Source organism: Monodelphis domestica, chromosome 8 (assembly GCF_027887165.1).
Source record: "Monodelphis domestica isolate mMonDom1 chromosome 8, mMonDom1.pri, whole genome shotgun sequence".
Taxonomy (NCBI): Eukaryota; Metazoa; Chordata; class Mammalia; order Didelphimorphia; family Didelphidae; genus Monodelphis; species Monodelphis domestica.
The window spans coordinates 27,208,377-27,233,279 of NC_077234.1; the positions used below are offsets into that span (position 1 = coordinate 27,208,377).

General features: G+C 33.5%; 1 protein-coding gene across 3 annotated transcripts in view; it reads right to left on the minus strand.

The window, feature by feature from the left end:
• BCHE (butyrylcholinesterase) overlaps nt 1-24,903 on the minus strand; it is a 97,779-nt gene that overhangs the window by 30,578 nt on the left and 42,298 nt on the right. The window contains exon 3 of one of the 3 annotated variants that reach the window (XM_007502265.3): nt 19,365-20,358. The exons of the other annotated variants lie outside the window; for them this stretch is intronic. Within the exon in view, the coding sequence (XP_007502327.2) occupies nt 20,313-20,358 (46 nt within the window). The 3' untranslated portion in view covers nt 19,365-20,312. Of the gene's footprint in view, nt 1-19,364; nt 20,359-24,903 lie in introns of those variants that run through there. 3 annotated transcript variants of the gene reach the window in all.

Sequence of the window (24,903 nt, forward strand, 5' to 3'; positions counted from 1 at the left end):
AGCACTGATAATGGACATCCTTCCTGATCTTATTGGAAAAGAATTGAATTCATCTCAAACATGCATAATTAAGTTTTTGGATATATAAAATTTTGATGAACATTTTATAGGTTTTATAAATACATATAATTTATCATAATAATGAAAGGTCTTGAATTTATATATTTCTAGTGTCTTTAACAGAGATGAGTGATTTAATTTATCAAAAGGTTTTTTTTTTGCTTCTATTGATATATTCCTATGGTTTTTCTTATTCTTTTTATTAATCTGGTTAATTATTACATATGTTTATATATACATTCATATCTGTATACATATAAATGTGTGTCTATGTATATGCATTCATGTATATTTTCCCCTTTATAGTAAATCAGTCTTTCATTCCTAGTATAAAGGAGTAAGCGTTTATTAAAAACCTACTATCTGTCAAGTGTTTTACTAATTTTTAAAATAAAATTCATCTCCTTTGATACTCACAACAACTTTGGAAGTCAGAGACTTTTCTTCATTCACAAGATGAGTAACTTGCCAAAATCATAGTTAGTCAATATCTGAGTCCACATTGGAACTCCATCTTTCTTGACTTAAGGCTCAACCCTCCATCCACTGCTCCATATGGTTACCTCAGAGCAAGAGAGTCAATTCATGGTGACATGTTGCTATTGCCTCCTTGGTAAACATTTATCTTAGATATATACAGTAGTATTCATTAGTGATATTGGACTATAATTTTCTTGTCCTCTTTTCACTGTTCCTCTTCTAAATAACACAACTATATCTTTATTATAGAAATAATTTGCTACAATTTGATATTTTCCCATTTTGACAGTTGGCCCAATATTGACATTATTTGTTCTGTGAACATATGATAAATGCACTTTCCAATCTATCTGACCCCAGAGCAATATTCTTTGCTAATTCATTCAAGACTTATTCAGATTCTTTATTTCTTTTCTTTTTTTTCCCTGAGGCATAGAGTGTGAAGTCACTGTTTCTGATGTTGGTAATTTTGACATTAGTTTAGAGTTTTTAATATTTACCCATCTCTTTTCATTCCAATGATGTATTTATTGACAAATGGGATGGTATTTTCTTTCAGTCTTCATATTCTCTGACCTCTCTGAAGAATTTGGCAGTTCTGACATGTTTCTCATCCTGTATCTTTTTTCCTCTTTATTCCTTTCTCTTTTTCTTCTTTTCTGCTTATTTGTCTAAGCATTTGAAACTCATAGTTCATATTATTTTCTCTAATCATGAGTATTTGCCAAGGTTTTGCTTTGGTTCTCTTCATACACACACACACACACATGCACATATATAATATATATATAATCTATCTGTACTGTATATGTGCACATGTATGTATGTATGCACATATAAATACACACAGGTATAACACATGTACCATGCACAAACACCATGCATATATACATGTACATGCTCTCTTGGCAAGTAGCTCTCATGATATTAATTTTTTCATATGCAGATGTCTCTGAGCGATATAGCCAAGCTTAGCCTCTCTTTTGAATTCCCTTTTTCACAAGTGCCAGACATCTCAAGTGAAAGTCTCATAGACAACCCAGTCAATACATCTACAACTGAATTTACTTCCCTTCCCCAAACCTTTCCCTTTCTTAGCCTTTCTATGACTACATTGATACTCTCATCCTTCTAGCTTCTCAGGTAGGTTACCCTGAAGGAATTCCTCCCTCCCCTTAGTCTCCAGGCATATTTTGTCTTTTGCCACATCTAGGTATTTTTAGCTTTATAGCATCTCTTAACCTTGCTTCCCTTCTATCTATTTACCTGGTAACTACTATAGTTTAGACTCTCATTACCTTATAATGGGACAATTGAACTAGATCTCCAATTGGTTCCCATGACTTAAGTCTTTGCCAATTCCAAAGTATCTTCCCTATAGCTGCCAAAGTTTTCTTTTTTTTCTCCCCAAGTAATGGTAACTTTCCCAGTCAATATGTTCAATTTCCCCATTATCTGAAGTGCAAATAAAACCCCACCTGATTTTACCATTTAAAGACATTGAAAGCTCTTCCATATCCCACCTTTCCAAGATTATTACACATTATTCCCCTTCATGTACTCTACAATCCATCCAAAATGACATCTTAAAGTTCCTCTAAAAATCCTTATTCTGTGTCACTACACTGAGTATTCCAGATCCTGGAATTCAACTTCCTTCCCTTAACTCTTCTTATTAGATACATCATGATCCTTCACAGCTCAGATAAAATTCTGCCTTTTACATGCTAGTGCCCTTCCCATCTCCAGATCACCTTTTATATATTTTCGGTTATACATTTATGTGTACATTTCTCTTTCCTTGTTAATCTATAATTACCTTAAATAATGGGGAATGTTTATTGTTTCCCTATTGAGCTCTATCTTTGAATTTTTAGACAACACAATTCTTAATTGAGAAAAGCTAGTAATTTATTACAAGCATGTTAATATTGGCATGAATCGAGGTTTTAAATTTATGACTTTCCATTGGCCATTTACAAAAATCTCCCAATTAAAGAACCAACCAGTAAGGTAATGTCTGTAGAGATAAAGTTGTTTGTTTATTTATTTATATATTTATTTTTTGGTGAGCATTATTGTCTTTTGAAATATGAGGACCTTTTTCATGATAATGTTTTTAAATCTATAAAATATATATTACAAAGGAAACCAATTGTATTGAAATATAGTAATGACACATGTAAACCCCGTGGAATTGCTCACTAGCTACTGGAGGGGAGTGGCAGGAGGGGAGGGAAAGAACATGAATCATTTCACAATGGAAAATATTCTAAATTAATTAATTAAATAAATAAACTTAATTTAAAAAGAAATAGATTCCCAAAATTATGATTTTCAAAGTCATTGGTACTCAGAAATCTGTCCTGGTAGAGTTTGTCTTCTCCAGATAGAGAAATAAAGTGGTAAATGTTCTAAAAGCTGTGTGAATCTTAGCATATTCTGAATCATGTTCCACCACCCTGGCACCATCACAAAAGAAGTGGAATGGGGCCACATTGGAATGAGTATCATTTTGTATTTTACTTTGTTTCAAAAATTATCATGGGCAACAAATTCACCACTGATGTTCAGTAATGAGCCTCTCCAAACATAGCTAAGCTCATCGTTGGAAAGCCAACATAATGGTTGGCTGTGCTAATACTAGCGTAATTTTCAAGATGTCAGGATCTACTAGAGCTTGAATTCTAATTGCATAACTCTTAATAAATCAGAAATATCTTCATAGCACTATGAGGAATCATTATAGGATGTTATGGATGATACATGGAAAAAAAAAAAGAATTGCTTGTCCTCCAGGGATTAACATAATGATTTTTTCCCTAGAGAAATTCCTTTTCTATATTAACAAAATACAATTAATTTTTGAAAGAAGGTCTCAAGATACATGTGTATGGATTTATTTTTTCTTTAAAAATGATATTAGATTCCTCAGGAAAAGATTTGGAAGTCACCACAAGAACAGATTGTTTTTCAGTAAGCAATTCCAATTTAGTGATTAGATTAACCTAGGACATTGTTCCTTGTCCATCATGCTGAAATGGTATAGACATACTAGACAAAGGTTCTTTTATGTGTAAGATAAATGAAAATTAATATATTGTTGCATTAGATGGCACCTCTGATGCTTTTCTCTGTTCTTTTTTGGGAGGGAAGGAGACCTTAATTAACTGGAGAGCAGAAATGTAGCACACTAACATTTTTATATTATTCAAAACATACCAAATTGGCTTAGACACTAAATCACTTCAGAGTATGGCATGAAATATTTTGGTGTTTTTGCATTAGTCAGGCAAACACATCCAGATGTCTGCTATAATTTCTAAAGGCCACGATGCATTATGTGTATACCTATTTTAATTTTTCTAGTCACAGCACAGTAACTGCCAGCAATTGGATACAAGTGTGTGATTCCCAGAAGGCTTCCCACCTCACAGTGAAAAGAAAGCACAAATGAAACCCAGCCATGATGCTACCAGGGCATTTATTTTAATAAATGGCAGATTTGCCATTAACTATTGATTAAAGAAAGCTTCTCCAACCTGAAATCATTGGGCTCCTTTCCAAATTCTTCCAAACTCTAGTAGATTTAGACTTTTTTTCCCTTTTCAGTCCTTGCTAGTTGTTGCAATAAGGTTGATGGCAGAAATCCCTTAGCTTCAGGAACAAGATGATTGAATGCCAAGAAAAACAGTCCTGGAAATGCTGCTTTATGGCACTAGGCAAAACAGCTAAAAATAGAATCATTTTCCTTTTTTTTTCAGGGTACACTTTAAAATAGGCAAAGACAAGAAAACAAACTCAAAGATATAGTAGCAACTGACTTAAAGGATTGTCTAGGTGCTTCAAGGGAGCTTGTGAATATTTCATTTGTTTATATATCCTTGCTACCACAGAAAGAATGAGCTGAGTCATAAAATAAAATTATTTCCATCCATTTTCTGAGTAGTCTTCAATATATGCTTTTGTAGATTGTAATGTAGCATAATAATTTAAATCAGATTTTTGACATGAGCTGACAGCAGGCTTGGTTTATTTCCACTCTATTTTCTAATACTTAAGACATTTCAGTGGCTCTGAGCAACATTTAATCAGTTCACATTCTCCATACCATAGAGCCATCCAATAATGGAATGCATTACATCAGCAGGCAGATTCTTTTCCTTCATTAGAACTTTGACTCCCACTTATTAGGAATATTGGAAAAGGGATTCTTGGTCATGCATGAGTGATAATATTGAGAATCCCCTGGGAATAAACTCCCTTTATCAATGAAAGTTGATATTATTAATATAGTTTCAAAGAGTTGACTGTAATTCTGAAAGTTCAAATATGTATGTATGTATGTATTTATTTATTTATTTATAATTTATTTATTTATCTCACATGCCAAGACAGTATTGAGTTTGGAGTAGGCAGAAGGAAGTTTTAATCAAGACTTTATTGGGTTTGAGGCTGGATTTCTATCTATTTTGTCATTGTGCTCCAATATAGGCATTTAATAAATTAGTTTTTAACTGACTTGACAATGATAGCAGAGGGTATGGTTTGGGAAAATATTATTCTATTGTTTGACATTAGCAACCAAAGTTTAGAGATAAAGCCTAAATATTTGAGTTTCATATAATAATCCTTTACCCCTTACTGATGCATCCCAAACTTACCTAAACTTTCTCCCTTACTCCATTTTTGAGGTTGTAATGATTTATAAAAGTGGGACAAGTGATGTTATATAAATTGTCCAATGTATAATTTTTTCATCTTTCTTTTTTCATTAAAATTATTATTTATTTATTAACTCTTTTTAAATGTTGAGTTTCAAATTGTCTTCTTCCCTCTTGTCCCTCCTCAACCTGTTGAGAAGGCAAACAATGAAATATCAATTTTACACCAAGGATACTTATTTATTAATATTTTATAACAGCATTTATGCTGAGTATGGAGATGGGCTCTGTTGTTCTCCATACTGGGAAGGCTGAGTTTGGAGGATCTGTTGAGTTTGGAACTTGTGAGATAAAATAGGGCTAAAGAGAGCAGCACTAAGTTTGGCATCAATATAAGTCCCTGGGATGGTGGGGGAACACCAGGCTCCCGTAAGGGAGAAAACTATCTCTGTGTTAGAAATGGATCAGATCAAATCCTCTAAGTTAATTGACTCTGCCTTTATATGACTGACTACTCCATTTTTAGCCCAGGAGATATAGAACACAAATTAAGTCCCAAAACAATAACAAACAACAACAAAGACACCAAACTGATGCCTTCATTCTTGAGACTTCTGCAGAAGTAAAACACACAAAAATATTTAGGAATATGACACGCAAAGTCTGACTGCATATGCATACCTATGTATAGGTACATTTTTGCTTGCTAGCTTGCTTATGTAGTTTGTCCTTCATTTTTGTTTCTTTTTAAATTATTTTTACAGGGAAGATACAATTTAAATATTTTCTATGATTTTTGATCGATATTCTCTCACTCCTTCCTAATTCTTCCCCCTAAAAGACAACAGGCAATATATACTATAAAACAATACATATTTATATGATCATCATTCTGTAAAAGAAGATATGTATTGTTTACACTAGAAAAAAATTCATGAAGGCAATGCAATGAAGAATGGTAGGCTTTAAGAGGCATCTTGACACCACCAGCTCATTCTATGGTTGCCCATTGTATAGATTTGAAAATTGGTAAGCAATCTATAAAGTTACATATTTACTTGATCTTAACCAATTCTTTTCAAATTAAAAAAAAATGGGCAATCTTAATTTTAATTCTATTCTTAGAAGATTGTGGTAACATTCTTTTCTCTGAAAATCTTCAATTTCAATCACATCTTCATAAAAGTTTCATCTTTCTCTACTTAAAAATGCTATTGTTTAATGCTGTTCTCAAAGGAACTGTTCCATCCTTGTAATCAGTAGAATTGCTCCTCCTTTAAGTCTTTTCTCTTTGGTTTGCAATATCTTTCATATATAATCCAAATCATAAGAACAGTATACCACAAATATATACGAGAGCATTTATATGCTTTCTATTTATTCCTCATGCATTTATTACAATGCCCATCAATATGTTGGTAACATTGGGTCATCATCCCCATAGAAGAGTCTGAAAAGTTTCACATAAATCTTAATAGGAAAATTTGTGAATGTCCTACAGTCATTTAGAAATTGCCGCTGAGTCATAGTTAAAAAGAGTAGCAATGACACAGTGGGATGCTGAAAACAAATTTTTCCACTCTTTTTGAATAAAATCTTGCTAGCTTTGTAACAACTTAGAAAAACCTAAGCAAATCCAGCTAGTTGAACTTGATAACTCTCACAGAGGCTAAATACAGTCCAGGGAACTCCTTACATATTCCTTTTTATTCACAATATTGAATTTTGTATTTTCCATAAGAGGGTCTAATTAAAGGGAAGTAAGTTATTAGTCTACTTCATGAGATTAGTGTCATACTTCCCAAAGTAAACTCACAGATAATTGACAGAATGTCAAGAAGGAAAAGAAAAGGCCATGGATATTTTAGTTTGATATCTATATATCAAAGCATATTTATCCCATGTTTCATAATATCAATGTTGAGAAGAAAAAAATGGATATTTGTGAATGAACTATATTATGTCCAATAGGATAATTTGTTTCTAGTTGTGATTTTTCTAATTGAATTATATAGATATTATTCATAGCACAGTAACCCTCCTAAAGACAGTAGGATAAAGGATTCATTCTCCATACATTATCATCAACTTCCATAATGGTATAAATTTAGCTTCCTCATGAGTATGGGGTAAAACATATATGTAAATCCTTATCCACCTATGTGGTCTTTTTAAAAGATTTTTACATTCTATCTTAGTTTATATATTGGTTTCATGATAGAAGGATAATAAGGGCTAGGCATTGGGGATTAAATAACTTGCCCCAGCTCAGAATTATTTGAGTCTACATTTGAACACAAGACCTCATACATCTAGGTCTGGCTCTCAATTCACTGAGCCACCTAGTGGCACCTCCTCCCTACTCTGTTTGGTCTGTTACCTAGAAAAAGTTCAAAACAAATGTATTGAAAGTGGCCTTTAGAAATGGCCACTTTTGATTAGTAATTGTAAACTTTTCAAAGGGGCTAACTTTTTTGGGAAAGAATGGATTTCAAGCAATTGAAGAATCTTGGTATTGGAAGGGACTTCAGAGATCCTCTGTTCTAACCCATACTTGAGAATATTTTCTCTACCAATTATAATTTAATTATATTCTAGAACTTTGTTCTGTGACCTTCTACTGGGGTGAAGAGGAGAAGTAAATCACTACATCCTCAGGAACCTCATTTCAATTCTTCCAAATATGCTCACTTCTCATATTTGAGGTTTCTTATTAAACAAGCCAAAATTTGCCTCTTTGTAGTTTCTTTCTGTTGCTCTTTTTCTCTGCCCTCTGAAGATAAGAATACACATACATATACTTCCATTTGATTTCCTTTCAAATACTTACAGCATGTGATGCTGTCCTTGCCTAGATTATCTCTTCTTTGTTAAATGTCTTTAGTTTCTTTAACTTGTCTCCATTGTAATTTAACATCCTTAAAGCCTAAACCCATTTCTGATTTTTATTGTTCCCCCCGACTTTGCTATGTAGTGCATAAGTATAAGGCGCTTTGGTGGTGCAGTGGGTGAGCAGTGCCAACCCTAGAGACATCTTCCAAAGTTCAAATCTGGTCTCAGACATTTACTATTTGTTTGGCTCTGAGTAAGACATTTAACTCTGTTTGCCTCAGTTTCCTCTTCTGTAAAATGAGCTGGAGAAGGAAGTGGAGAACCACTCTAATACCTTGGCCAAGAAAACCCCAAAAGGGGTCATGAAGAATCAGATTTGACTGAAACAACTTACCAAAATTATATACATGCTCATTGATCAACTGAATAAATGAGTGATATATCATGATATAAATCCCCATTCACATGCCTGGCTAACATCCTCATCATCTTGCTAAACAATTATTTCCCAAAATGAAGTACTTAAAACTAAAAACAATGAATATATGTGCATGCATATATTGTATTTATACATACACATATACACATACATATATGTACACATATATGATATATCACTCACATATCTCTCTCCATCTAGCTATCCATCCATCCACCCATTCACCGATGCATCCATCTATACATCCCTCCATCCATCTAGCCATCTCCTTCTCTCCTTCCCTACCTCTGTCTCTGTCTCTGTCTCTGTCTCTGTCTGTCTCTGACTGTCTGTCTGTCTGTCTGTCTGTCTCTCTCTGTCTGTCTGTGTCTGTCTCTCTCTCTCTCTCTGTCTCTCTGTCTCTCTGCCTCTGTCTGTCTGTCTGTCTGTCTGTCTGTCTGTCTCTCTCTCTCCCTCTCCAGACATATAGTGATTGATAAATGTACCAGGCACTGTGCTAGGTGCTAGATGCTTTTGAATTATTTATTTTTTTCTTCATTACAAACATGGGAGCTAGATCCAATTTTCATTCCCATTTTAAAGACTCTGAAACTAAAGAAAACAAGATGAAATAAAATTCTCAGGGTCATATAGCCAGGAATATATGCAAATAGATACATCTGTATATATATATATATATATATATATATATACATATATATGTATATATATATACACATATATCTTTATGCAATCTATGTCCACATAAGCAAATGGATAGGTACACTTATAGGTGTATGTTTATACGCATGTGTCTGTATATGTGTACAGATTAATGAATGTATTCATATATTGATAGATATAGATGATAGATAGCTATTTATAGATTTACTTTTCTTTTTGTCTTCAGCCTCTCACAGTGACTGGTACATATTAATGTGCTTATTGATTGATTAATAGCTTATTTATATTTCCTATTTTTATATTGCCATCTAACATACTCTATATATCCCTGGATATGTATAATTTACAATTGTAATAATTACAGTAAATATGCCTTCATTAAAGACATTGATTTTAAAAAATAATGGAAACAAGAATAGTGGCTTTAAAAAAATAGCTAGGCAGAAGTCCTTAGTACACTTCACTAGACCCTTCAATTTAAGGTGATATACAATTATTATTATAGTCATCTTTGGTTCTAATCATTCAACCAATTCATAATCTATGCAATTATTTTATTCCTTAGTCCACATCTTTTCTCCAGAAGACTTAGATATATTCCTGTTCTAACAGTCTAATAATGCAATTATTTTGACCTAATCAATTTGTCATAAAATTATTCTATCTTCCAGTCATTATAGATTCTTTTTATCAGATATTAACTTTAAACATCTATTTTAGAATTTTGCTCGAAATGAGTGGAGATGAGAAAATAAACCACTTTGTAAACTTGAAAGTACATATGTCTTAAGTAATATAACCATCAACATCATCATAATCATGATTACCAACATCATTTGTAAAAGCAGCAACATCAATAGCAGATCATTGATCTACAATTATATGGTGTCTCAGAGTTCATCTTGCCAACCCCTTAACTGAATTATTCAAGTTCATTGAAGAATATAATGTCAAAAGTGGAAATAATACAGCAATGTCCTTATTTGTTCTTGTTCATTTTGCCAGTGTGCAGAGATGAAATATTACAGTTCCCTTTGGGTTATGAATAAATTTCAGGACTATTTTGTGGCAAAGGATTTCTTGATTTTCACTACCACTTTCCACCAAAATGAATCCTAGATGCTTGTTGGTTGTTTAATACTAGAATTCTAAAACATTTAAAATTATTGTTGATGAAGTAATTTTAAGTCAAATAAATAACTAGCATTACAAATTATATTTAAAATATCTACACCATTGTATAATAAAGAGATCACTGTATTAAGTGAAAGGAGATGCAGATTCTAGATGGGCATTATAACTTTGGATGAGACTCTTCCATTTTATTTCTCATTTTCTTCCTCTAGTACTATCATATAGGATCCTCAGAGTTCTAGATTTTAGTTCTAGTTTTGTGATTCATATTGTATTCAAAAGTAAAATTGGTTTAGAATATTGAATTCCTGGGTACATAATTTGGGAAACAATACAAAACAACAGTTATTTAGTGCCTTCCTGTAAACAAACTAATTGGAAAACATGTGAAATAGTAATTAACTGAGAAAGTAAATTCTCTCTTATGAAACTTCATCCAGAACTTTCTTCCTATCCCAAGATTAAATATTAAACTAAAATATATTAAATCTTATTTCTTAATCCAAGATATATTTCATTTAAAAAATTGAAAAGGTTGATGAACATTTTAGCTATAACTTTGGTAAATGAAGATTTTAAAAATTGAGCAATCCCACAACAATTGTTTGTTACAGAAGTCAAAACCCTACAACATTTAATGAATGAATGCACTTAATTTTTTAAAAATATCATATTTGTTTTTTTTTTGCTAATCCTTAGATACCACTTCCATTTTCATTGTTCTTTCAAAGACTACTGAATGTAGTCCAATAATTGCATCTGTTGTGACTAAAATTTAGGAATTAGGGGGCAGAAAGATGGCTGGGTGGATGGAGAGCCAAGCCTAGGATGGGAAGTTCTGGTGTCAAATATGACCTTAGAAAATTCCTAGCTATATGATCCAGAGCAAGTCACTTAACCCCTACTGCCTAGCACTGATCATTATTCTGCCTAGCGACCAATACATAGTATTAATTTTGAGATGGAAGGAGAGGTCTTAAAAATTATAAATAATATATAAAAGGCTGAGGCTGTATAAAAGAAAAACTTGGTTCACATCTGAATCTGATACAACTGCATGACCATTTACCATTCATTTAAAACTCTATCTGACTCATTTCAACACTGATAAAATAAGCCTAATAGCTTCAGTGCAGAGTTTGAGGTTCAAATTATACCTGCATTGATATATAAATTAAAAAACTATACCTGCATTAATAGACATATATACAGATAAATGTATATATGTACACACATATCTGTAGTTATCTACAATTACATAAGTATGAATGCATATGCAAATTTGAACACATATATGTAATATCTATGATGGGTATATGCATGTATGTATTTGTTGTTACTGTTGCTTTTATTGCTGCCATTATCTAGTCATTTCAGTTATGTCCAACTTTTCATGACCCCATTTGAGCTTTCTTCTTGGTAAAGTGGAACAGTTTGTCATTTCCTTCTCTAGCTCATTTTATAGATGAGGAAACTGAGGCAAACAAGGTTAAGTGACTTGCCCAGGGTCATGCAGTTAGTTAGAGTGTGAGGCCAGTTTTAAACTGAGAAAAATGAGTCTCACTGGCTCCAGGACCAGTGCTATGTCCACTGTAAAACCAAGCTTCCTATATATGTATATTTCTCTGTAGATTATAAAATGTTAGATGATTATGTTTGTGGTTACCCAAGTCTGTCATTCACACCACTTATTTGTTAAGATGTCTTGAATGAATGCTTATGGTCAATGGTGTGTGCTAAGGCCCTGGGTCACTGCTAAAGTGATTTTATTTTATTATTTTAATAATAATTGTCATTTCTCTATAGTTTTAATATTTATGAAGCACTTTATATCTGGTATTCCAGGAAGCTTAGTATATGAAATAATGGGTTTAGAGTCAGGAAGACAATTCCATGTCCTGAATTAAACACTTACTAGCTTTGTTGCCCTTGGATCATCACACAGACTCATTTTCCTCCTTTGTAAAATGTGGATAATAATAGTATGAATCTTACATGCTTATTATGATGATCAAATGAAATAATATACATTTATTTGTTGATCCTAAAGTGCTCTATAAATACTAGATATTATTGTTATCTACTGATTATTTTATGGAAAGGAATGATGGTTCTTATAACAAGAATATGGTAAACTATTCAAAATATAACTGGGATAATACCAATATTCATCTAATTCTGCCATGAAGAGTCATATATATTATTGTGATAGCTTCCAAAAAAGGGAGATATGGAATTAACAATTTCAGGCTAAAATTCTGTAGTTAATAATCACTTTTATAGGGGTGGGAGGAGTGTTGGCAAATAGAAGTGTAAGAAAGTCCCTTAGAGAAAATGACCTGTCATCATTTGATTATCTGATTATTTATGAAAACTCTCTCTCTCTCTCTCTCTCTCTCTCTCTCTCTCTCTCTCTCTCTCTCTCTCTCTCTCTCTCTCTCTCTGTCTCTCTGTCTGCCTGTCTCTCTCTCTCTGTCTCTTGCTCTGTCTCTCTCTCTCTGTCTCTCTTATCTGTGTCTTTCTCTGTGTCTCTATTTCCCTGTCTGTCTGTCTCTATCCCTTATCCTACAGTTCTTTCCTTTAGATATCCCTATAAGGGGGACTTTTGCCTTGGACAATGTGCTTTCTGCCCCTTGTAGGGATTGAGAGGATGATAACAGAGTTTTTTAATTTGATGCAGAGGGAAGATAATTAAGGAAGAAATGCTTGGGAGTTCTTCCCTCTTAGGGCAATCCTCTACTCCTACTTACCAAACCTATTCTCACCACTTAAAACTATGTATACATGATTCAAAATTTTCCTCAAGTCAATAATCTGGAATTGCTTATTATTTTTTCAGCTTTAGGGGAACTATGAAATGAACATGAAAAAAGTCTCTTTGGTTCATCTTGAGTATCTAACTAGATCAAATTTCTTAAGTCAAAACATATTTCTGTAGCTCCAAAGATGTATTTGTCTCAATAAGCTAAATACTCTACCATTTTATTCTCCTCCCACAGAAAAGAATGAAAAAAAACACGCAGATGTGATACAATGATAAAACATACTAGTATCAAGGTACCAGATTTCTTAAAAAAAAAAAAAACAAGTGATGGGGGCTGTGACCCTGAACAGTGCATTAAGTGCCAGGTCTGGGGTTGGGAGAACTGACCAAATAATTATTCTCTCAATATTAAGGCTTTGTTTCTCATTCATTCATTCATTCATTCATTCATCCATTCATTCATCTCTCTCTCTTTCTCTTTCTCATATATATGCAAACACACACACACACACACACACACACACACACACACACACACACACACACACCCCAAAACATATCCACATCTCTTTCATTATGGGAAAACTGATGAGAACATTTTGTTTGAGTTCTGAGCATTTGAGGCTAAAAAAAATATTTACCCAACCTGAGTTCTACCTCGTGAATTTTCTCTAATTCACACATTTTCATGTATGCTCTTTCAATCCACAGTTTCTGTCTGCTCTTTTAAGCAAAGGATATGAGTAGTCCTTCAGGGAGCAGAGTTGTACAAAGTTGTTAGATATTTTCAGCATTTTAGGGAATTGTGAGGGGTGTAAGAAAAGTAATTCATTTGGGATTTACATTCACACTCTTATTCTAATTCCATCACATGCTGTATTTGACAAGAGATTCATGGCAATCTAAAACAACTGTAGTTTTGCATATACTACTTGCAATTAAATGAATCCTATTCAAAAGTCACTTCTTTAAGTTATTACTGAATATAATTTTATATGTTTTACATATAATAAATATCAATAGATTTTACTAGGGGTTATCTCCAAGTCATTGAAGAGGGGTCTATTTATCTAAATGCTTCCTGGTATACAATGAGAACTTGACAAAATATACTTTTTTGACTAGCTGTGTTAAAAAGCTTTCCTCATATTCCATTTCCTGTTGTTTTTATACTTCATATCTGAAAAAGAATTTGGAGGCCATCCAGCCCTACCTCTGTTTGAGTGAGAACACCTGAAATTTCTGAGGAATTTCACATATTATATAGATGAGAAGACTGATGAGCTCTAATGTTCCTTCTAGCTATAAATTAAAATCTGAAGTTGCATTTGAGTCTTACATAACCAAGTGAGGCAAGTGTTACAGATAACATTATTATCTCTATTTTTCAGATGGCCAAAAACCCCACACAGGTTAAAAATCATAAAGTGACTCACTTATTTTGATAGTAAGTTTAAGAGACAAAAGTTGAACCCCTTTCTTCTTTACTACAACTCCTTCATTCCACTGGTACAAAATGTACATGAAATTGTTCTTATCCATGCCAATGTTGGTCAATTTTCTCTCTTTAGAAGTATTGTGCTATTTAATAATTGAACTGCTTAATAGGAATACATTTTATTGCATTATATTGTCTTTGTTGGGTCAAAGATGTCCCAGCAAAATTACAAAGTTCATGAGAGAAGGAATTAAGTGTTTAAATCTCCCAAATGAGTCTACTTCATTTTTTACCTGCAATAGGAACTATTGTCATTAAATAGTTTTAGTTGTTAAATATTTTCAGTTTCTTAATGCTTCCATTTGAAGTTTTCTTGGCAAAGATATTGGAATTGTTTGGCATATCATTCTTCATCTCATTTTATAGATGAAGAAATTGAGAGAGAGTGAAGTGACTCTCCTAGGGTAACATAGCTAATAAGTGTTTAAAGCCAAAATTGACCTCAGGAAGATTAGTTTTCCTGGCATCAGGTCCCTCATTCTATCTACTATGTAACCTAGTAGGTTAGATGTCTTGCCAACTAATAGACAATCTGTACATATCAGAGGTAAAATTGAACCCAATTCTTCCTAGAGACAAGGTCAACAATTTATCCATTATCCTATCCTACCTTTTTTTTTACATAACAACCCTGGAAATATTTGGAGCTATAATTCTCTTTAACTTTTTTAATTTCTTGGTTTTACATTACCAATTCCTTCAAATGATCATTTTATGAAATGATCTTGAGTCCTTCATAATATCTGCCTCAGTTATTACTGTTATTATAATGCTGAAATTACTATATATTTACTTTGCATAGACTTAAAGTTTTACTTTGAGCATATTGTTTTCCTCTAGCAGTATATGTGTGACTAGAGGATGCAGCTATTTTGTTTCTTCATAGCTTCAGTATCTATGACAATAACCGGTCCTTTGTTGCCAGAGAGAAAAACAATGTCTGGCTAATTGTATGAAATGGAATAAAATGATAAAAATCTGTAGGGTATCATCACAGCCCAGTTCCCCTTATCTAGATGTTGAAACAGGTCTATTTCAAATAATATCATTACTTTTGGGGAAGTTGCATAAAAACTCCATTAGACCATCTATTTGTAATTGTCATTTTAAAATGTTATCTTCCATGGATGTCACAAAGTAGGCAGAATTTTCCATAAACATTCATATTATTGTATTGGAGAAATCAACATGATCATTGAATCAGAAACTCAAATAATGAGGTAATTGATTCTTTTTATCTCATGATAATTGCAGTTTATTCTCATTTATGTCTGAAGAAAAGTTCAAAGAATAACCGATTCATTATTTTCAGCTGTTTCAGTGATTAATTTGTACCCTCTTCATTCCTACTCTGATTGATTATGAAAATACATGGTCATTAAAATCAAAAACAAGACAAAAAGCCCAAAATAATTTGGTTGAAATAATGTCAATTTATATAGAACCAGTCATAGAATATAAAGCAAAACAAAACAAAACTATAAAACATTTAATCATTTTAGAAATACCTCTAGTGCATTTTCATCATGTATCATGGGGAGTTGATGAGGAAAGTGTCTGAAATCAATTGGAAAAGTGTCTCAATTCATTTGAGGAAATCGCTTTGAGCCTCACATAACCAGGGATATAATGAAGGATCCTGTATTTGGAGAAATATTAAGTACCATTCCATATGGAGGTGTGTGTGTCCATTGGCACCATGATTAGAGTACAGAGAAAACTCTTCTAACCAAAGCTTTCTTTAAAGGCATTGGTTGTTTGGGTATTGTAGAGGTGGGACTCCTGGTCAGAGAATCAGCCCTCTCTACAGTTTGTAAAAGCATACTGTTAGTCTAATTTGTTTCTTTATATCTCCTTGTTCAGAAGCTACATCAGAGTACAGATAAATGGACTTGCATTTAGAAGTGTGGTGAGACATAGATAGAGACTCATTAACAGTTTCTTCCCCTAAGGAACAGTTAATGTTCCTCATGCCTGGGGTAAACACACATAGTAGAATGAAGATGTTTTGATAAAAGACCAATACGTAGAATGAATTTTTGAAAACCAAATTCTATCAATAGGATCCTGTAATTCAATCTCTGGTCAGAGATGGGTCATTTCCTTCTCTGCTTTAGTTTTGCCTTTCAACATAACTCCAAGATTAAAAATTTCCATGATTCAGAGTTGAAGATCCTGACCTCTCAGAGAAAGGAGAGTTCTTCTACCGTGTGGTAAAAAATATCATGCATAGATTTTTGAACATTTTCCTACATGGAGAACATAGCTAATTATGAGTTACTTGGAGACTAGTTTTCTAACCAGAAGGGCATTACTTGGACAGTAGCCCCCAAAGTATATTTACATTCCATCAGGAGTCTAAGTCATCTAGGTGGTACAGCAGATAGAATATTTTCCTTTAAGTTAGAAGAATTTGAGTTCAAATCTACCAATGATAAAATAGCTGAGGCACTTTAGACAAGTTACTTAACATCTCTCAGCCTTAATTTCCTTATGGGTAAAATAGTGGAAGTATTTACCTATTTCTCATGAGATTGTTATGATCAAATGAAATAACATAAGAAAACTACTTTGAAAAACACAAAGCATTATATACATGTTCTTTCTGTTCCTTCTCATTATAACAGAGTGCTACAAAAAGTTTGAAGCATACTGTACAGGATTATATGGAGGCTAGTCAGATCAGAATTTCAAAGGATTACCTGTATGATAAACAGAAGTTCACTTGATTTTGAAAGAAGCTGGTTGGCAAATTGAGTGCTTTATACATTCATGGGACTAATTTAACACTTTTCTGTATGTTCAAAGAAGCTATCAAGATATGAAATATACACAAATTAACATATATAAAAATAACTACATGTTTAAAATAGTACAAGTATTTATGAAGCAAATATCAATGGAGGCATTAAACCAGAGAGGAAATTATCTTCTTGGAGTCATCGTGATCTATGTTAATCTCAATCTCAGACAGCCTCCACAATTAGGGACACTGAACCCCTTGAATTATACAGATTATTATTTTTTTTACTTAGAGTGAGCAGAATTAGCAACCTTAGAGTATGGTATATAGTATTCTTTACTGTGAAATCATCATAGAGCTACAAATTAGGCATTATTTCATAAATTAAATTAAAAGTGTGTCTGATTATATCACTTCTCTGACAAAAATCTCTAGTGGCTGCTTATTACTCTTATGGTAAATGTATACGGGATCCACCCCTTGGATTAATCATCTAATCTCACTCACATTTGTGGTCCCAATCCCTTACATGTACATAGATACACACAAATGCACTTGCACACACACACATACACACACACACACCCCCCACATCTGCAACAAATTCTAATACATTTAATTATATAATTTCATCCAGTTTCTGGAAGCATTTCACTCTGTTCCTTAATCAGCTAGCTTGTTGTCATTTAGCTTCTGTTTCTGATTGAGAGATTCAACAGAGAAAATAAGCAACTCTTCACATCTACCTTATACCTTTGATTGAGTATGTCATTCAATCAAAGATCTTTTCTTACCTAATAAATATATAAGGTGGTAAAGTATGAAGTTAATTAGATTTACTCAAGATAAATTATGAGTCACCCCTCTTATATAAACTCATATTTTACATTTAAATTCCTTCACAATTTAGATCCAGTCAATCTATCCATACTACACTTTGTTTTACATTACTCAATCATTCCAGTTAAAGATCCCTCCATTTTATATGACTTCACATTTCCTTTTTTTCAATGCATTTGTACAACTATCTACCATGCCTGAACTTCTCCCTCCTAACAGTTTAATTTAGAATGCTCAATTTCCATCCAGTTAAATATCATTCATCATCTTTCTTATAAAAACAATTCAATATCTCAGTGGAAAGAACACTGCTTCAGAATTAGAAGACCTACATTCAAATCTTGCCTTTACCACTTGCTCTAGGAAACACTTGGAATCTCTATTTCCTAAGCTAAAAAATGAATAGGTTGAAATAACCCCTTCTAGAATATGGTATTTGGCATTATGATTCTATTGCCTCTGTAGACACCTAGATGTTGGTGCCTTACAGCAGGACCAAAATCTACTTTGATTTTACTTTTAATTTATTTGTATATCTGTTATTTTTCCCCAATTTACTCGAATGACTTTCAGGGTAGGAAACAATTCAATTTTTTTCTTATTTCCATCTTTGCATGATATCTGATATAAAGTAACATGTAATAAATCATTATTGAATGAATGAAAAAGAAATCCTCTAATATATTTTAAAAGTAATCCAGTGAATTTTTGGGGGGCATACATGTACCACTCACCATAAGGGAAGTGAATATATATGTAAATTTAGGTCAATTTCTCTCCTAATATTGAGCAAATGTTTGGTTCTCTATGCATCTGCAGCTATCACTCAAAAACAATCCATGTATTTTGGTTTTGCCAACTTAACTAGATTCTTGGTTTTCTACTAAGGCAAAATGCATTTTATATAGGAAACTGGGTTAAATTTCAGCTTACACAGAGCACACAGTAGTGTTTTGAAACATTCAGATGATGGATTCTGATTCACACAGAGAAATAATCCAGTACATAGAAGTTTGAGAGAGTTGTTCCAGTGTTTAGTGGAATCAAGATAATACTAGTTGGGCTTGAAATGGAGACATTTTATTGAATGACTTTTGGTCCAAAGTGGAACAATACTGTTGTCATCAGAGAGCTTTTATGGTCCACCTGCACCTGAGGTTAATTATCATTACCTAAAGTCAAGAACAAGAGGTTAGACACCATTGTACATTTAAACATAGATTACTGAACAATGGAAACACTGGAAATTGTGACAACAAAATTCATTTTATTTCTATTTTCATATTAGCAGATGTTTCCCTCAACTTTGTATTTATCAATAAAATTGAGATGAATTTTACTTTATTGAACATTTCTTTATTGTTAATAATTTTAAAACAACATATTTTCTCAAGAAGCATGAAATATACAATCTACTATGAGACCTGATTTCCCTTAAAGTGAACTATTACATTTATATTCAATCTATGTGGCTAGTTTAAAACATTTAATTGAGATTTTGTGGGATGATGAGAAATATTAGCACATCTTTCTTACTGTATTTTTTAGCAAAAGAGAAAATTGATAATGAGCCACACTCAGGCAATTAATTGCCAAATAAATTTTCAAAGTGCCATTCAAATGTGTTCTAAAAACACCTGTCATCAGACATGGAGTATGAAAGAATATCAGTTCAGTTTTAAGAAAGGTTGCTTAAAATAGGTCAATGATTACTGGAGGAAATATAATGTGTTTTTTTTTTTCTGTTGATAAAGGGAAATGTGCATTCCAAATAAAAACAAATTCCTAAATTAATCTGATCTTTTATAAGGGAGACAGACACTTAGGTTAAACTGAAAAGCAAAGGACCCATGTTGCTCACTTTAGCTCTACCTTTACTCCTTCAATTTTGCTAATTACCAACTTGAGCATTGCTGAAACTCTAAGGTACTTTTCATGGTGTAGGTTCTAGCTGCCAAGGATATGATGGGAGTTGAAATGAATTCCCTTAGAACTCCTATGACCCTGCTGGCAGCTTAAGACTAAGGACATGAAATTACACAACTATCATCATGCATAGGTCTCTAGCACAAGGTCTGGATCCAAATTACCATGACATTTTACTAAACTTCAGAGAAGCATTAACCAGTCCTTCAGGGCTTGTGCTCAACAGGATCTCTTTACCCCATCTTCTGCCAGCTATTCTCAGATCTGCTTCACATTTGTAGTGACGTCCTTTGGTAGCTTGAGGTATAGTGGTTCCTAAATTGTATTAAATTGTATTAAACAATTAAGAAAAGCCTAGTGACTTTTTTCTCTTGGTTCATTACACATAGACTTTGTAATTAAAATTAAAAAAAATAATAGTAGAAGAAATTAAAATAATATTCATTTCCCCAATGGATTTGTGATTTCTATGTAGAGGGAAATTCCAGTGAAGAAACTTCTCATGAAAATCAGCAACTGCCCTGTAAACTATGGTCTTCAGTGAGTGACTTGCGGTACTGGGAGATCGAGCTACTAGTCTAGGGTTAGAGAGCCACTCAGTTAAAAATTTCAAGTGTGCAGCAATCTGAGATTTGGAAAAAGAAATGACATATTCTTTAATACATTTGTAGGGGTCTATGCAATTTAATCATGCCTCCACTGAAGACAAAACTTCTGTGATTTTCTGCCTTTACTACAATAAAAAATCTTTGTCACTTTCCCCCCTAGGGCATTAAATCTAGATAGGTGATCATCCTTTGGATTCCAGTATAATAACAGTAGGTGAACCAAATCTCTGTGCACATTCCATTTTCAGTCTTTATCACACAGCTTGTCAGTTTGTGAACCAGGACTTCAAACAACTGCCAAGTATGGGTATCCAGAGTTCACCCTCATGTAATTACTAGATCTAAATGAAAAATACATACTAGATTCTAATATTATTTTATAATATAACAACTCTGAGAGAATGCTGATATTTGTCTTTGTAGTAATCAATAAAATAATTGAAATTCATTATTTCATGAGGTACGAGATATATACACATACATGTGTGTATGCTTATGTATGTATTCTATGTATGAATATTCATTCATAAATGAAAACATCTATGATATGAACAAAACACTATCCTTAGCCCTGATAACACTCACTGAAAAATAAGACTGTCTCTCTTCTCAAAGAACTTGCTTTTTAGTAGAGGTAAAACCACATATAAGAGGTTTAAATTTCATATTAACATCCCAGAACCCTCAGTCCAGAAGCTTTAGAAATAGTAGTGTCTCCCAAATAACAAGACTTGATTCTAATACAGCTATAATAGATGAGAGAAATTATTTTGGTAGAGTTTTATCTTTGTGACCACTACAACTGTTGGCCATCTGCCATCAAAAGGCACATGAGCTCTAAAAGAGTAGTGCTCTCCAGAATATATATATATATATATATATATATATATATATATATATATATATATATATATATATATATATATATAGTTTGTCTGTCTTCCAGGGACTAGTGAATCATCAATGAATATTTGAATTGGAAGTCAACACAATGGCAGTGGTTTATTTTCCTGGGACATATTGCTGTCTGTTGTTAGTCTATGGTCCAACAAAAATGAGAAGATGGTTACCAGTTAATGATATAGTTGGAGAATTCTCCACAAGTTGCTTCCCAGGTTGATAATCTAAAAATGGGGATAATGATCTGAAATGATAGATGGAAGATTGTATTATGCTACTATTTGCAGGACTTCTGGGACTACTTGGTGCAAATTAGTTAGCATTTGGTGTTGTAGACCCTTTCTATATAGTATTTCCTCACCTCAGTGATGTCTGTGTTTCAAGTAACCTAAGCAGTTCACCAAAAGAGAACAAAATAGAAACCCCAAAATCATATTTTGAAGAGCATGTTGAAAATTACCATAAGATATTACTTATCTTTTACCCATAAGAATGGGTGAGGAAGAAAGCTCTTTCTATGTCCAAGTTCCATAGTGGCACAATAGATGGTCCTGTCCTCATTCTCTTAGCATTATTGTTATGAGTAAGCAATGATTATACAAGTTATATTCTTTAATGGAAGAAGTTGATACAGCCATTGAATTTCAAGAGTAGCATGGGCAAATTAGGTAGGACAAGGCCAGAGCTGGAGCAAAATAGAGCATCTGGCTCTTTATAGTGGTACAACTTTGTTTGCAACACATGGCACCAAGGAAGCTTCCTATTCATTGTTTTGTTTTGTTTTTATTTTGTTGTTGTTTTGTTCTGATTTTTGTTTCTCACTAGAGAACCACAAGTTAAATAAACAGACTGAAATTTATTACGTTGAGATAATAAAATGGAGCCTCTGAGCATGATTGATATCTAAAATGGAGACAATTAATTTTTAATTATTCAACCTGTAATGAAAGCACTAGTTTGGCTACACATTTATTAGTAGATTATCATGAACCCTAGAGCTGTAGTCCTTAATTAAAAAACAAAACAAAAACAAAAACAAAAACAAGGAATGAATCTTAAATCCCATCTGCTCAATAATTTTGAGGATTTCAGATCTCTTCAGTTGGGTGTGTGTGTGGAGGGGAGGGGGAGAGAGCAATTGAGAGAGACAATTATTTTTCAGGAATTCTGAACTTTAAGCAAGGGCCCTAACTTGTCTCTCATCTAAAGTTGCAACTCATATCAGTTGTGTCAATCAATTCCAAATGGATGAGTGAAGTCTGTGATATTGAATCAACAAAATTAAGTGATTGAGATAGGACATATTGAGTTTGTAGGATTTCTTTTGCTTTTGAAAATTCCTTTATTCTCTCTCTCTCTCTCTCTCTCTCTCTCTCTCTCTCTCTCTCTCTCTCTCTCTCTCTCTCTCTCTCTCTCTCTCTCTCTCTCTCTCTCTCTCTCTCTCTCTCTCTCTCTCTCTCTCTCTCTCTCTCTCTCTCTCTCTCTCTCTCTCTCTCTCTCTCTCTCTCTCTTCTCCAAGTACTTTTCACTATTCAAACGGAAATTATCATTATTTACTTTGTGAATTCTGAGTTATTTATGTGAAGTCAACCACCTCACAGCTCCACAATGATTCACTAAAAGCCCAGACACTAAGGCTTTTGCTAGTTGCTTTCTTGGTTCATACATTCAGTTGAAAATCAGAGCCTTTACCTCTTTGGATATTGAGAATTTTCAACATTTTTTCTGGGATTTGCTATTGTTTCCTATTGAAAAGAGTTTAAAAATTAACCTTTTTACTCTCCTTTTCCAACTCCCCTCAGCAAAATACCAAGGATTGAGAGGATGCCTATGGAAAATCCTCCTTCCTTTACTCTCATGCACCACTCCTTCACCCTTATCCATTTCAGCCATATGTCTGGAAAATCCCTATCCTATTCAACTTCCCCCATCTATTGCACTTTCTTGTCAATGTCATTATTTCCTGTGACCTCAGTTATTATGTCCCTTCAGATAACCCTTATATCTCGGTATCCCACCCTGATATCTCTCCTCAGCGCTATTACCCTATATCTAGTTGTCTACTGGAAATAGATACCTGAATAACACATAGGATTCTCAAACTAATAATAAAAGAAAATAAAATTAATTATATTTTCTCCAGAACCAAATCTCCTTTTTAGCTTCCCTGTTTCAGTAAAGAGCATCATGAAACCCAAGGTAGCAACACTGAATTTAGCCTTTAATATTTCTTTCTTCATCCTGATATCCAAAAACTTGCCAGAATAATACTACACCATTATCTTACATTAGTTCTCTATTTTCTTTGAAGTTCTGATGCACTACAGAGTAGAGCCAATGTGGTGGAGAAGATAAAAGGCCCCATCTGATTTGTACCAAGTTGTCCTCTGAAAAGCAATGGTATGATGCCTCAAAATTAATTGTGGATCAGAATAACCCACAAAAAGATGAAGTGATGTAATTTTTCAGCCCCAAACAATTTAGAATGCTGGCAGGAGTAATCTAATGCACCAGGGTGGAATTGGAGCTCAGTGCTCCAGGTTGGACCCCACCTTGGCTATAGACCATGGGCACAGGTGAAATAGCAGCCAAGGCTTCCAGAACTTTCAACCACAGATGTTAAGGGGGAGTCGGACAGTTGCTTAGAAGGAAATTACAGGAGTGCCTCTGGTGATTCTGGGTGCAAGACTCTTACAGCATTGCCCATACATAGATATATAATTCATGTCTTGGATGTCAATCACAGAGTGAGGATGAGCCCCAACACAAGCAGTTGTAGTCACAGAAGAGCAGGGAACCCTGGTCACAGTTCCAAGGGGGAAAAGAGTGCTTGGGGTTACTCCCAAACTAGAGTAGATACTTAGAGAATATTAAGCACACATCTCCCCATAAATCCCCAGTGCCATCTCTGAAGGTAGCTGCCCAAAGAATCTTTAACAACTTTAACTATTTTTTTTAAACTAAAAGAAAAGAAAAAAGCAGGGAAATGAGCAAATAACAATGAAAAAATCCAACATAGAAAGTTACTTTGTTGACAGGGTAGACTCAAATTCAGAAGACTACAAAGTCAATACCACTGCATTCAAAGCCTCCAAGAAAAATATTGATTGTTCTCAAGCCCAAAAGGAAATAATGGAGGATCAAATTATTGCAAATAAAAGAGGCTTGAAAGAATATTCACAGTGTAGGGGAAGATGGAGGGGAGAGCATGTGAACCTTACCCTCATCAGAATTGTCTCAATGAGCGGAGAACATACAGAAACTATTTTACCCTATAGAAAAGTAGATGGAAAAAGGGACAAGAGAAGGGGAGTGGGGCTGATAGCAAAGGGGGAAAACTTTTTGGGTGAGA